General features: G+C 34.8%; 1 protein-coding gene across 1 annotated transcript in view; it reads left to right on the top strand.

Moving 5' to 3' along the window:
- Positions 1-9,698: 9,698 nt before the first annotated feature.
- LOC148943553 (protein CFDP2-like) overlaps positions 9,699-15,241 on the top strand; it is a 32,820-nt gene continuing 27,277 nt past the window's right edge. The window contains exons 1-2 of the mRNA XM_089101165.1: positions 9,699-9,773; positions 12,628-12,689. Coding sequence (XP_088957291.1) covers positions 9,699-9,773; positions 12,628-12,689 — 137 coding nt within the window. The remainder of the gene's footprint in view (positions 9,774-12,627; positions 12,690-15,241) is intronic.

Raw genomic sequence — 15,241 nt, 5'->3', positions numbered from 1 at the left:
ACCGGAACAGCTCCAAACTTTTTACAGCAAGCCTATCCTCGTCAGGGGGAAAACTTATCCATAGTTAAAAAAATATATTAATTTTATTGGTTTGCAATGCTTTAAATTATGGGGTGTGGCCCACATCCACGAAATCACTGTGGAGGTGGGAATTAGGCACGTACATAGGATTTTTTTTTTTTTTGAGGGAGATAATAAAAGAAATATTTTTTATAGTTTGAATCTTAGATGTCCAAAAATCCAGGTAACTTCAGGATTGCTGGGAGAGCCTAAAGCCCTCCGAGGTTTGCGCTCTTGACTTGTATTTATACCGAAGGGGGTCTAGTCGCTTATTTATCAGACGTAGTTAAATTGGACGCCAAAAGTTTGACCTTGCGGATTAAGCTAAGGCTCAAAGTCTTGAACATAACACAAAAATGACCAATCCAAGTTCCACCCTGGAAGATATCTTCCTTGGACTCATTACAAATCGGAATTGAAGATGACATATTGACAATGACGCATATGAAAGGAAGAGAAAAGGGAAAGTAAAAAATTGGTTTAGCACGAGGCATAGGTAGATACTGGGCGGTTCCCTTATGACACCCACTGTCACTGGCAAAAGCATTGCACTGTTGTTTCCTACCTTAAACTATTCCTTAGCCGTGAAGCTAATCACGTCCAGTACGAGAAAGAAGATGAATTGTGCTGCCGGATTCAATGGGCTCTGCCCATCTACAAAAAAGAAGAAAAAAAAACAATGTCAGCCATGAGACAGGTGCAGGGAAATTTGATCAGAAATCAGATTGTGCCAACTTTAAAATGAAATTAGATAAAGATTCATTACGAATGAATGCACTGTAGTTTTTATGGCGTGAATTAGCAGTTCAGTAGTATACATTTCACTGGAAGTATCGTGTAAAAAATGCAAGAAATTGAAAGGCACTTAAAAAATAGAGAGAAAAAGAAACAAGAAGGTAAATTTGCCGAATGCTTGAATAATTCAATAGCTAAATGATAAACATACCATTCCATTCATCACTGTTTCCAAACATACTAATCGCTACCTTCGCAAATTCCATCTGGAACGCATGACACATGATTCCTTGTATTTTTGGCAGTACAACTGAGAAGAAAAAATATACCATTTCAACAGTAAGAAGATAAATCGCAGTCATCTATTGAAAATTAGTGGATTTATAACAATCAACTACGATTTACTACTCAATTCAATTTGTTTTGTCTTTTTTTATTAATTTTTAAAACTTTTTTCCACAAAACAAGTTTTCAAAGAAAAATAAAGAGCTACATTAAGCCAAATATGATCAGAAATTAAAGTCAAATAACCTCCCAAGCATAAAACTACCACAAATCACCATCAATAACTAAATGAAAAAAAAACATTACGGCACTTCCATATTATACGGTATACACTCGAAAAGTGAAGTTTGGTGAATGCTAATGAAATAATACAAAAAATTGATGAAAATACAAAACTTTAGTAACAAAATTATAAAAACTAAAACAAAGAATTATGGTAGGGGGGCCGCACAGAACACATTATATTAAATAAGGCTCTAGGTGTTTACCTCCCCTGAAAATACCCTCCGAGGAAAATACCCCCCCCCCCCGGAAAATACCACCCCCCCTGAAAATACACCCTGGAAAATACCCTCCCGCGGAAAGTACCCCCACGGAAAATGCCCCCGCCCAAGAAAAAAAGTACCCCCTGGAAAATATCCCCCTCGGAAAATACCCCCCGGAAAACACTCACCGTGGAAAATAAGGTTTTCCAAATTTGAAAATTTTTTTTGAGTTTTTTTTTCAGTTTCGTTGAGAAGTGCCGTGGAAAGGAAAAAAGAGGAAGTTACGCACCATTAGTATCTTAAAAAACAAACAAAAAAACTTCGAAATAAAAACCGAAAAATCCTTTTTGTTGAATAGACATCCATATGGACTTTTGCAATTTTTGTCAGTAGCGGGTCAAATTAAAAAAAAAAAGAAGAAAAAAATGTAAGCAAACAAATCATCAAAATTAAGCCAAAAATATATGGCACCAAAAAGTTTTAGAAGGTTTAGCTTTCCTTCGAAAGGATAGTAATGGGAACCAAAAAATTCTTAATGTTTAAGGTTTTACGGATGAAATCGTCGTCAAATTCTACAAGTTTGTTTTTCTTATCTTCCAAGTGCAAAACTACCATAAATCACCAGTATTAAATACGTGAAACCCAAAAAGAACAGGCATTACAATAGATAACCTAGTCAAACCCAAACGAGTAAAAATTAAAAGGAGTAGGGCTGACAACCCCAACGCCTTCTCAGGACCAGAACATAATTTGCACTTTAATAAAATTTGCACTTTAATTTGCACTTTTATTGTCAGTTTAAAATAAATATTTTGATACTTATTCCTTATAGTTTTAATACTTTTTAGTTATTAAAGTCAAAAATTGAAAACACTAAAAATGTGCATTGTATTTATTTCTACTCCTTTTTGGGTTAATGGAGCTCTTTACTATTCTTTGGTAAACTTGTTTTGTAAAAAAAGTATTTTAAATTAATTTCTGTTTGTTTTTTATTGACATAGGCTTCTTGATGGGAAAAATATTTTATATAGTTTTCTTTTTTTCTATTAGACTCCGTAGTTTTTGACTTTGAAGATTATTGGACTTAATGGCTGCTCTTTTTTGGTTTAATGAAGCTCTACTTTTCTTTAAAACACTTGTTCCGTATGTTCCAATTAACAAATACTATCTGTAAGTAATTAAATAAATAACAAGTTTTTCAACTGAAAGTTAGGAGCAACGTCAAAAATTAAAACGAACAGAAATGATTACGTATATGAAAGGAGTTGGCTCTTTCTCAAGACCACACTCCATTCTTAAAGAATCAGGAAAAAAAGTCAAAACTTTAGCGTAAAGAGCAAGGTCTTGAGGAGGGGTCAACGTCTTTCATACACGTACTAATTTCTGTTCGTTTTATCTTTTAATGTTGCTCTTTACTTATTTCCACTTATATAATTCCATTCTAGCTGTAAATTTCCCACAGAAGAATTTCTTGCGGATGATCTGAGGTGAAAAATTATTCATAGCGCACTTTCATTTGAAAAAAGACTTCTATTTCTGATTGTTTTCAAAATCATGGCGGTAATCCCATTCTCCGTGGAAAATTTTTCAGCAAAAAACTACCAGAAGGGTACTTTCCAGCAAAGATTTATTTTTTGGTGGTGAGGGGGGGGGGGGGGTTCAAACAAACGTATCAAAAATGTGAAATTAATATCTACTGCCTTATGATTTCTGGGAATATTTCTGGTCTACACTGTTATTATGAAAGCAAAGACTAAAGAGTAACATTAAACCCCAAAATCAGCAGAATTTATTCCATATAGGAGGGGTATTACCCCTTCCTTACCTCCACCTCATGGTCACAGAAACTTCTGAGTGTGCTCATTAGACCAGAAATAGAGAGTTCTAGTCCTTTTTTTAAGGTCCAAAGGGATTGGAGACCAACCAGCCGCGTGGGGTGGTATCTTCCGCAAGGGGTATTTTCCCCGAGAAGGGGGGGGTATATACCGTGGAAGTGTATTTCTGGGGGGGTATATTTCCTGAGGGGGGGGGGGTAAACACTAGCCACCATTAAGTACCTAACATAACTTAACCAAAATACCAACTAAATATTAAATTAAATATAACTTCAATGTTGTTTTCCACCGAGCCGAAGCTAATTTTCTGGTATAAAGACCTTGAAAAACGGTTATTGTCTCATCCTTGCCATCCAAATTCTCGAGTGTGTACCATATAATACGGAAGTACAAAAATTACAATAAATAACCGATTCAAAACCAAAAATGAGCAAAAATTAACATGAGTAGGGCTGACAGTCCCCATGCCTTCTAAAGACCAGAACATAACTTGCACTTTACTGAAATAAAAAAAAAAAAAAAAAAAAAAAAAAAAAACAATGACCATGGATTGTCAGTTCAATATACATATGCTGATATTTATTCCTTGAATTTTTAACAATTTTTATTTATTTAAGTTAAAAATGTGAATACATTTAAACTGTATTTTGTTTTCAGCAAAGTGCAAATCATGTTTTGGTCTTGAGAAGGCATGGGGGTTGACAGCCCCTACTCGTGTTAATTTTTGCTCGTTTTGTGTCTGACTCTGTTATTTATAGCAATTTCTGTTCGTTTTGAGTTTCATTAATTTATTGATGGTAATTTGTGGCAGTTTTACGCTTGGAAGATTATTTGAATTTATTTCTGCTCACATTTGGCTTAATGGAGCTCTTTTCTTTGAAAAACTTGTTTGGTGGAAAAAGTTTTTAAATTAATTTTTGTTTGTTCTTTATTGGCAGTCTTTTTCATAGAAAAAGAAAATAACATTCTATATCTTTTAGGTATTTTTTTCTATAGGAATCCATAGTTTGGCTTGCTATTGGTATGTTTGAGAAAAGTTTTCAACATTTTTTAATCCTGACACAAATAGTATTGATTAATTTAATTTTATACCTCCTTAAGTTGACCAGACAAATAAAACTTAATATCATTCCCAAAACATTCTATCTATGCTCTTTGACAACCTAGATACACTGGATACACTATTTTGATTTGCTTAAATTGTAGGAGCAGAAGTAGTACTAGTACTAGCCCCGAAAGTTTCAACTTAATACCACCAGTCGTTCTGGAGGTATTGCTGAGGTGTCTTATTGACAACCAGAGACGCAGTGCCTTTTGATTTAGTTTTAAAGCAACATTTACTTTTAAAGCTTAATGTTTCAATCGTATACTTGTGGGGGATTAACATACCCAATATCCCTAAAGACATAGTTGCTGACAGTTCTACTATGTTGAACAAAATGGTTGTTTCAAAATTTTGAGTGGATGTGTTCGGAAAATGAATGGGCTTGAGAGAAGGGCTGCTTGCCCTCCAATTTCTTTTTACTCTAAAAAGAAGCACTAGAACTTCTAATTTTGAATCGAATTAGCTTCTTTAAAAGTCTAAATGATATTTTTAGCTATTATAGAGCAGCGCTGCCTATGATATTGCTTATGTTCTTTTGAAAACCTGCATGTATATAGTTTTTTCGGTAAATTGAAACTCCCCCTAAACGTTTCACCTTAATACCCATGAGTTATAGTAACTGTAGTGGTAGTATTAATAGTATACGCATAGTGCCTTCTGGCTAGTTCAAAATCCGCCACAACTTACCCTTAAAGGTCTAACTTAATAAAATAAGTTGCTCTTGAGATATTGCTTTGTCACCGTCTTGAAAGTCCGCATCCTCATAGTTTGTTTTTATTTAGTTCAACGTCCGCCTAAATATTTCTTATATCTGATTACTGAAGGCGTTGTTATATTCCCTTTTGACTATTGGTTACAAAATGGCTATCTCAATTTAAGAAATCACAATTGAGAAAATCTGCCTTATTTTCGAAAGAATATTAATGAAAATCACACCATCAGATTCAGCGTATCAGAAAACCTTACGATAGAGGTTTCAAGTTCCTATCTGGAACGTGTATTTTTTTAATTTCTGCCAGAAGAAAGATCATGGATGTGCGGTTATTTATTTTATTTTTTTCTCAGGGGTGATCGTATCGACCCATTGGTCTTAGAATATCGGAAGAGGGCACATTCAAACGAAAATTAAGAGTTCTAGTGCATTTTTTAAGTGATCAAGAAGACTGGAGGACAACTAGTTCCCTCCAATGCCCCTTTTTTCTCAAAATTGTCCTATCAAAATTTTGGGATAGTTATTTTTTCAGCATAGTTGAAAGGCCCAATAACTATGGCTTTGGAGAAGGGAGATATCACGACCCCCCACAGCCCCTTGGGAAAGGTCTTTAAGCTATAAAATTTGCCCACTGTTTATGTTTGCCAACTCGATTTTAACCGTGGAGAAGTTAAGGGAAATTTTCCGGGATAAATTTTCACCAGGATTGAATTGTCTAGAGAATATATCAGTGGGGAGGAGAGATTTTTCTGTGGAGATGGAGCCAGATTTCCCAACGTTATTTAGAAAAACCATCAGAAATTAAATTTTAAAAAAGTGTTTTTTTCAACTGAAAGTAAGGAGCAATATTAAAACTTAAAACGAACAGAAATTATTAAGTATTTGAGGGGGAATGCCCCTCCTCAACACCTCACTCTTTACGCTAAAGTTTGAATTTTGTCCCAATTCTTTAAGAACGACTCCTGAAACACAAGGTTCGTTTAATTAGAACAATAAGAAGCTTTTTTAAAGGTACTAAAAACCTCTTACGTAAATAGAGGGGTATTAAGGAGGAGCAATACCCCCTAAAATACGTAATAATTTCTGTTTATTTTAAGTTTTAATGTTGCTCCTTACTTTCAGTTGAAACAAACTTGTTTTTTATTTATTTAATTAATTCAGAAACCAAAATTTGTGTCATGTCAGATGGTTGCCATTGAATCTAGGTGAAAAAAGAGTCTTGTTTGGGCAAGGAGGGGGGGTTGCTTGAGATTCTGAAATTGTTTTAATCTTTTCGAAAAAATCATTGATAGACCCTTGGGAGAGGAACCATCGTGCAAATGAGGTATATAGGGGTGCCCTTTTTAAATCTTTGTAATTCCAGAGAAAACAGGTTTACAGGAGACCCGTTTATTCTTAAATACATCAAAGGTGTAAAGCAAACCACTAGGTCAACTAGTAGGCAGAGGTTGTGACTTTCAATATCGGGGCTGCGGGCCCGATCTATTTCCGTCCCGATATTGATAATATATTTGTTTTAAGTAAAAGCTGGATTTGTGGAGCAAAACATTGATATTAAACTTATTTACAAGTGCAGATGGATTAAAAAAACGAGCAAAGGGGAGGGGGGGGATAGGCGGATAAGTAGAATTTGAATGGCTGTTTTTTTTTTTTTTTTTTTTTTTGCTTGTCACAGGATTTTTTTGTGGTTGCTATGACGACTTGCAAAATTATACGAGATGATGGATGAATCCAAACAGCTAAAGCAAAAGGCATGGAATAAATATCTGAGGTAACTATGAATGAAAATTAAGCAAAACAATGATCTGGGGTTAAGAAACACCCGACAACAAGTATCACAACAAACCACAAATGAAAATGATGGACAACAAAATCTGATGTTAGAATACGTCTTCTAAACCCCTTACTCCCAACCCCGCTCATTACACTGAAATCTCATTTTCAGTCTTCTTTCTTTAAGAACGACTGTTCAAAGAAAAGGGAAGGTTGAATAGGAATAAGAAGTCTTTTTAAAGCACTGTACAACTCTAGCGTAAACGCAAATAGTGGGGGGCTGAGGAGAGGCAACCTCTTCCTAAACAGTGAAAAATGGTCCGAGGATCCAGTAATTATGAATACAGCCCATGTCGTAAAAAATGCAAATGTTTTTGTATTAAGGTGATGCGTAAAAAATCTTGTTATCTGATAATCTCAGCGGCGTTGTATTCAACGAATTTTGACACATAAATATCAAACTTGTGATCATAGGCAGTGCAATTTTTTTTTACCCTGCCACTTTGCATGGAAGCAGTTGTCACGGAAACTTCGGATGAGGCTCATTCGATGAGAAAATGAAACTTCTAATGACTTCTTTATGAATCAGAAGTAATTGGAGGGCAACAAATCCCCCTCCCACGCCCGCTTTGATGTCCTTTAGAGGAGATGATACTATATATTTTTGTTCTAAGCTTTTAATATTAAGATTAATTGAAATAATAGTTGTCATTCCTGAATCGGATTCTAAAGGCAGTTTTTCCCTAGACATTTTTTTCAAAACTTATTTAGAAGTTTTCGATTACTCTGAACGGTCGTTACGACGGTGCAACTATCGCTGCAGCCATAATATATATTAAATGAAAAAAAAAACAAGTTGTTTTTACTGGAAGTAAGGAGCAACATTAAAAATGAAAACGAACATAAATTATTCCGTATATGAAAGGGGCTTTCCCCTCCTCAGCGCCTCGCTCTTTACACTAAAGTTTTTTACTGTTTTAAAAATTAAAGTTATGAGACAGAGTCAAACTGTAGCGTAAAGAGCAAGGCGTTGATGAGGGGACAGCCCATTTCATATACGGAATAAGTTCTGTTCGTTTTAAATTTTGATGTTGCTCCTTACTTTCAGTTAAAAAACTTTTTTTTTTTATCTAATTTCTGAACGTTTTTGCAGGTTTTGATTTTGGCTCACCGTAAATGAATAATTAAAACAACATTTGCATACTAATTTTACTTTTATTTGGTTAAACGGCTTTCTCGAAAAGTTGTTTAATTTTACTTACGAACGTTTTTATTAGTAATAAATACACGTAACTTACGAATTAACTTACGTAACGAACTTCTATATTCATATATTTTTAATACATATATTAGGGGGGTTCGCTCCCTAGTCAATACCTCACTTTTTACGCTAAAGTTCGAATTTTGTTCCAATTCTTCAAAAATGACCTCTTAATCACAAAGGCCGTTAATTAGAATAAATAGCTCTTATGAAAGTCCTAAAAATCTTTGGCTTAAAGAGTGAGGCGTTGACTAGGAGGCAAACCCAATCATATACGTAATAAATTCGTTCAAAGTTTTGATGTTGCTCCTTACTTTCAGTTGAAAAACTTGTTTTTTTTATTTAATTTCTGATCGTTTTTTTTAAATAATGCCAGGAAATCCGGCATCCCCATCATAGAAATGTCCCTTCCCCCATGAAAAGATCCTCCCATATAACCCCGACCCCCCCCCCTGCTACCTGAAAAAATCCCCCTGAGAACATCTTTATACTTCCCAATGACAAATGCTATATGTAAACATTGGGTAAAGTTCATAACTTGCAGCCCTCCCCCTAGGAGCTCTTGGGGATTAATTCATCCTCCAATACCTAGTCGGTACATTTTTAACTACGCTGAACAAAATGGCTATCTGAAAATTTTGATCGGGTGACTTTGGGAAAAAAATGAGCGTGGGAGGGGACCTAGTGGACCTCCATTTTTTCGGTCACTTAAAAATGGGACTAGAACTTTTAATTTCCGTTTGAATGAGCCCATTCCCGATATTTTGGGACCACTGGGTCAATACGATTATCCTTGGAAAAAAAACAAATAAATACGCATCCGTATTCTTTCTTCTGGCAAAAATACAAAATTCCACATTTCTGCAGATAGGAGCTTGAAACCTCTACAGTAAGGTTCTCTGATATGCTGAATTTGATGGTGTGATTTTCATTAGGGTTCTATAACTTTTTGGGGATGTTCTCCTCTTTTTTAGAAAATCAGGCAAATTTTCTCGGGTAAATCTTTTGATGGGTAAAACTGAACTTGATGAAACTTTTGATTTTTGATCTTTTGATGTATCTATTGGTATCAAAATTCCGTTTTTTAGAGCTTTGGTTACTATTAAGCCGGGTCACTCCTTAATTACAGTTCGTTGCCACGAACTGTTTGATTATCCCATAATTGTGGTAGTAAAATAGTTGACAAATCTTTAAGTGGTCTATCTAAGAACACCGAATATTATTAGAAGTTTTAAATTTCAATGTAGGGGGTGAGTATTTCCCTGTGTCTCTTTCTTTTTAATAAGGTTCTTTCCCTCTTTGAGAGCAGAATGGGCTGTTATTTTTTAAAGTATTTATAAAAACAGCAAACAAATATATTGCTATATTTGTTTTCAAATCCTAATTTTAAGCGGGCAAGGTCATTGGCACCCCAAAAACAGACGAATTATGTGCAAAATACGGACCCATGCGCAAACACCATGAGATTTTGGACGAGAATGCTATGGAGCTGTACATTATGCGTAGATACATGGCCACCAAAGTATAATCACCTACGGAACAATTACTGACAAAACTCTCCAAAAGTGACCCCGCGTACCTCAGCGCCTCTAGGCGCAAAGTGCTGTACTACTTAATCGCTCCGAGCCAATAAATAATGCTAGAGCGTGATTCAGGCGACGAATGACCGGGATGAATTGTGTAACTACGGGTTTTAGTTGCCAGGTTCGCATAGGTATACAAAGGGTCACTTTTTTTCTGTGGAGAGGATAGGTTTTGTTGGCCACGGTTTTCTTTGATGGCCACGAACTTCAGATATTTGTGTTTGGCAGCTAAAGGTTTACACAGTCATTTACGGTATTCTATTCATGACTCCCACTATAAACATGAAAATTAGAAATATTTTAGTGAAAAATATATTAACCGTTGATTTATAAATTTAAATATATTTTGCTAAATTAAAAACGATTTTGATACAGCAGTTATGCTGGTTTTTAATTGTACCTTGTGCATTAATGAATATCGATTAACTTCTTTCGAAACCTTAATTAATATTTTGAAAATCAACAAGTGTTGGTTATTTTGACTAGAAAATAGGTCAGATTCAAATGAATCATGCTGAAATTTAGGTCATAAATAACGCATGAACTTCAAGAAAATGACATTTATACAGACTGAAATTGACAGTCCTGTAGTGGCGCAGTGGGTTTGACCTTAGCTTGGTAATATTCGGGCAATTCTTGTGTTACCCGGGTAATTCACCATAATACACCACGGGTAATTCTGGAATATTTATTTGCTTTGAAATTGACACTAATGCTTTCCTTTCCATTTTGTACAGACAAATACCTTTCATTCATTGATTATCATAAAAAATAAAATTGAACTGTTATAGTTAAACTTACCGATTATACGGGGCTAAGCGTAATAATTTCAATCAGTCTGAAGTTTGTTGAAAGTAATTTTTACTTATTGAAAGAAATAAGGGGAAAGTTCTGCCCAGGTTTTGCATTTGTTCGCTTGTTTTGGCCTCGCCCCTTTTTTTAATTTTCCTTTTAAAAAAAGTTATATGTACTATTTTTGTATTAATTTTTGTTTTAATTTACTTTGACCCGTTTTTAACTTTTTAACTGACAGTTTAATTATTGACTAACGAATGATTATTCATTCTGATTTTTTTTTTTTTTGTATCCTATGCCAGTTTTTATGTTTCTTGTGATATTTTTACTCCGAAATTCAAATTTAGCTCCTTAGAGCTTGTGATAGCAATTATTCAATGAACATCTTATCACATTCACGAGCAATGTAATATGTTCATGTCCAATTATCTAATGATGAGTTTCAGAAACGTATGCTTCCAGGAGGACCTCTTGTAGCTGTACCTCCTCCCGGAAATCTTGAGATTTGTTCACACTCTCTGAACAACGTGGCTCGTATTTGCTGTTTTAAGGAATCACCCTCCTCCTGGAATGATACTACTATACACATTCTTACCTCAAAATATTTAAAGCCAGGTAGTTCATTGCACCGCCCTGTTCAAATCTTCTTTGAGATCGCCCGTCAAATGCCGTGCTTTTTATCACATTCAACATAACTTCTTACTAATTCAACAAACTTAACCCCCAGCCCAGAAAAGAAATCAGTTGTCTTGCTTGTTAAGTCATCTAATTATATATCTGAATAAATCAAGAGGGAAGACTACTTTCCCGAACCGGTTAGCATTCTCATTTGGAAACGAAAAACAAAAAAAAGACTTACTTCTTTATTTTTGAGTAATTAAAAAAACTTTTTCCACAAAATAAGTTTTTCGAAGAAAAGTAAAGAACTCCATTAAATCAAAAATGAGCAAAAATAAAATCAAATAATCTACCAAGCGTGAAACTACCACAAGTCAGCGTCAATAAATAAATGAAACCCAAAACGAACAGAAATTACAATAAATAACCGAGTGAAACTCCAAACGAGCAGAAATTAACATGAGTAGGGCTCAAAACCCCTTAGTCTTCCCAAGGCCAGAACATAATTTGCCCTTTACTGGAAAAATATAAATGTTTTTACATTCATAACTTTGATAAATCCAATAATATTAACATTTTGATTACTAAATATCAGTATATGTATATTAAACTGACAATTCACATTCATTTGTATTTTTTTCAGTGTTCTTTACATTTTGTATTTTTTCTCATTTGTATTTTTTTTTCACATCGTTCTTTACTTATTTGTATTTTTTTTTTATGATTCGATATCTAAATTGAGTTGTTTTAATATTACAGAAATCCTTGGAAATAGAAATAAAAATGTGCATTCTAGTCTAGGGTAGGGTATATAATACTATACACAGTATATAATACAGTGGAGGGTATATATACTAGTTCAGAGTAGGGTATACAATGGTCCTATCTATGATCCTCGAAGTGAGCTACTGTTGAATCCCCTGGGAAAGTACTAAATAAATTTCAAATATCAAACAACTTTCTACTGCTAATACATAATAAATGTGTCATAAACAACAAATAAAAATTAAATTAAACAAATAATGTTGTTCAGTAGAAAGGTAAAGAACAATACAACAACTTATGTAAGAAGTCACATTCAAAGCGTCAACTCTTAGGTGAATTGATATCTACTTATTTTAAGCTTTAATATTAATCTTTGTCGTTCGTTGAAACCATTTTTTATGCTTATATGTGTTAAAACCAGCTTTTTGCAGAGTCAGAACAAGTTTATAATAAACCAAGCAAGGCCATACAATCCGTTAATCATTAATGAGCACCAAAAAATATACAACTTAACTCTTAATCTTACCCCCCCCCCACCAATAAAAATGAACTAACATCTTGTTTTTGCCACTTCATTACCATGTTTCCAAACCTTAATTATTGTCCTTTTTACAGTCGCTTGAAGGATCAACGGCAATTCAAGGGCATCGCCAGGAAAGAGAAAACCACGGCGCTTTGTAATTGAAAGGTTAAAAATGCATTAAAAAAACAGCTGTTTGCATAAATTATAGCCCTTGTCCCAGGGGCTGCGGAGGTTCAACCCCAGAATGATAGTTATTATGGCCTTTGGCTGGTTGCCCTTTGATCAGATTTGACTCTTAAAAAAGGAATTAGAAATTTCAAATTCCAATCGAATGAGAAATGCCTCTGAGAAAAGAAATAATTAAATAATAAAACATTGAGGCCTTATGACCTTTAATTTAAGCAGCGTTATAGTGCTGCCTCTGATTTACATAAATTACCTCATTAACTTATTGTAATCACACATGTAAAGAGTCGGAAAAACATAAGCAATTCAAATCTATTTTACTAAAGAAATTCCACCCCCTTGGAAAATACTCCCTGACCTGCCATTTACCCGTGCCTCAGCCATTTAAACATTTGCCTCTCAATTACTTGGACTATCTGTCTTGGCTTTTCTCTGTCTACAATTACCCAGCCCAGTCTTGATGCAACCTATTGCCCAAAATACTTGATAACTTCAATTCAAACCTCTCAATTACTTGGACTATCTGGTCTTGGCTTTTCTCTCTCTACAGTTACCCAGCCCAGTCTTGATGCAACCTATTGCCCAAAATACTTGATAAATTCAATTCTTGATAACTTGAATTGAAGTTATCAAGTATTTTGGGCAATAGGTTGCATCAAGACTGGGCTGGGTAATTGTAGACAGAGAAAAGCCAAGCCAGATAGTCCAAGTAATTGAGAGGCAAATGTTTAAATGGTTATTGAATTGAAGTTATCAAGTATTTTGGGCAATAGGTTGCATCAAGACTGGGCTGGGTAATTGTAGACAGAGAAAAGCCAAGACCAGATAGTCCAAATAATTGAGAGGCAAATGTTTAAATGGCTGGGGCACGGGTAAATGGCAGGAGTATGAATGACTCTTTGATGCACACTTTTCCCTTCTGTCAAATAACAAAAACATTTTTAAATTTAAAAGTATTTGAAAAATTAGCGAAACTGTTGAATACCAAATTTAGATAGCTTATTGAAAAAGAAATTTCATAATTTCGTAAGTTTTTTAGATGACAGAATTCATAATAGATTAAATTGTTTAATGATAATCCAGAAAATGTGAATAATGTGACTGAAGGAACCATCGAGTATTTGCGCTCTAGGGTCTCTAGTTTGTGTCAGCGCGAAAAATATTAAGAGAGTCTTGGGGGGAACTACCCAATTGATTTATTTTGATTAAAAAAAAGAGTCGAAAAAAGACATATAAGTCCAATTCATTTCAATACAGACAATTCTTCCCGCAGAATTCTCCCCTAGGATCCCCTCCTACAAAAACCTTCTCCAAAAATTCCCCTCGACAATGCCCCCCCCCCAAAAAAAAAGATCTTCCCAACATGTTAAATAACGACAGAACTTAAAATATTCTATGGGAAAGTATTTTATTCGAAAACAGGGAATTGGGGAAGGAATGTTTGCCCTCCGATCACTTTTGATTCTTAAAAGCGCACTAGAAATTTGGTTTTCCAATCAAATGAACCTCCTCCGAAGTTTATATGACCACGTCTTCCATGAAAAACTTTATTTGCCCCTGGGCATAACTTTCAACCCTTATCCCCGGGTTCTGGGTGGTTGTGTTAACCCCATAGGGCATTGTTAATTGGTCTTTGAACGATTTTGAGCAAAATAGCTATCCCAAAATTATAACCGGACGCATATGGAAAAAGAGGGCGGGGATTGGTTGCCCTTTGATCACTTTTGACTGTAAACAAAGGAACTGGAACTTTCAATTTCTAAGTTGTAGTTCCTTTGTTAAGACCCCTTCCACAAAAACTTTAAATGCTAACAATGTGCAACTTGCACAAGTTACTGCCCTTGCCCCGGGGACTGTGGGGATTTTGTCAATCCCTGTGTGATAGTAATTTGACTTTTGGACTATTTTGAACAAAATAGGTATCTCAAAATTTTGATCGGATGCATTTGGGAAAAAGAGTGCATGGGGAGGCTAGTTGCCCTCCTATCATTTTTGACTCTTAAAAAGAGAACTAGAACTTTCAATGTCTAAGTTGTAGTTCCTTTGTTAAGACCCTTTCCACAAAAACTTTAAATGCTAACAATGTGCAACTTGCACAAGTTACTGCCCTTGCCCTGGGGACTTTGGGGATTTTTTCAATCCCTGTATTATAGTAATTTGACTTTTAGACTATTTTGAACAAAATAGGCATCTCAAAAATTTGACCGGATGCATTTGGAAAAAAGAGTGCATGGGGAGGCTAGTTGCCCTCCTATCATTTTTGACTCTAAAAAAGGGAACTAAAACTTTCAATTTCCAATCAGATGAGCTTTTTCTATTGTGAGGGGGACTACCGGAATCTAATGTGTCCTTTCTATCCCATTTTTCAAAAAATCAGTTAAAATCGAAGGGGATAATTGGGGGAGGAACCAGAAACATAGATAAAGACCCTCTACGAGCTTCAAGAGAGATAGTAGGGGGTAATTCTAAGGTTGGAATGAAATACGATAAATATCACTGTCATAATATACCCATTAAAAT

The sequence above is a fragment of the Artemia sp. Qi Xiang Cuo genome, chromosome 15 (genome assembly GCF_049724085.1).
Source record: "Artemia sp. Qi Xiang Cuo chromosome 15, ASM4972408v1, whole genome shotgun sequence".
Lineage (NCBI taxonomy): Eukaryota > Metazoa > Arthropoda > Branchiopoda > Anostraca > Artemiidae > Artemia > Artemia sp. Qi Xiang Cuo.
The sequence above is the reverse complement of the archived record's forward strand: the minus strand, read 5'-3'. Positions and strand labels throughout refer to the sequence as shown.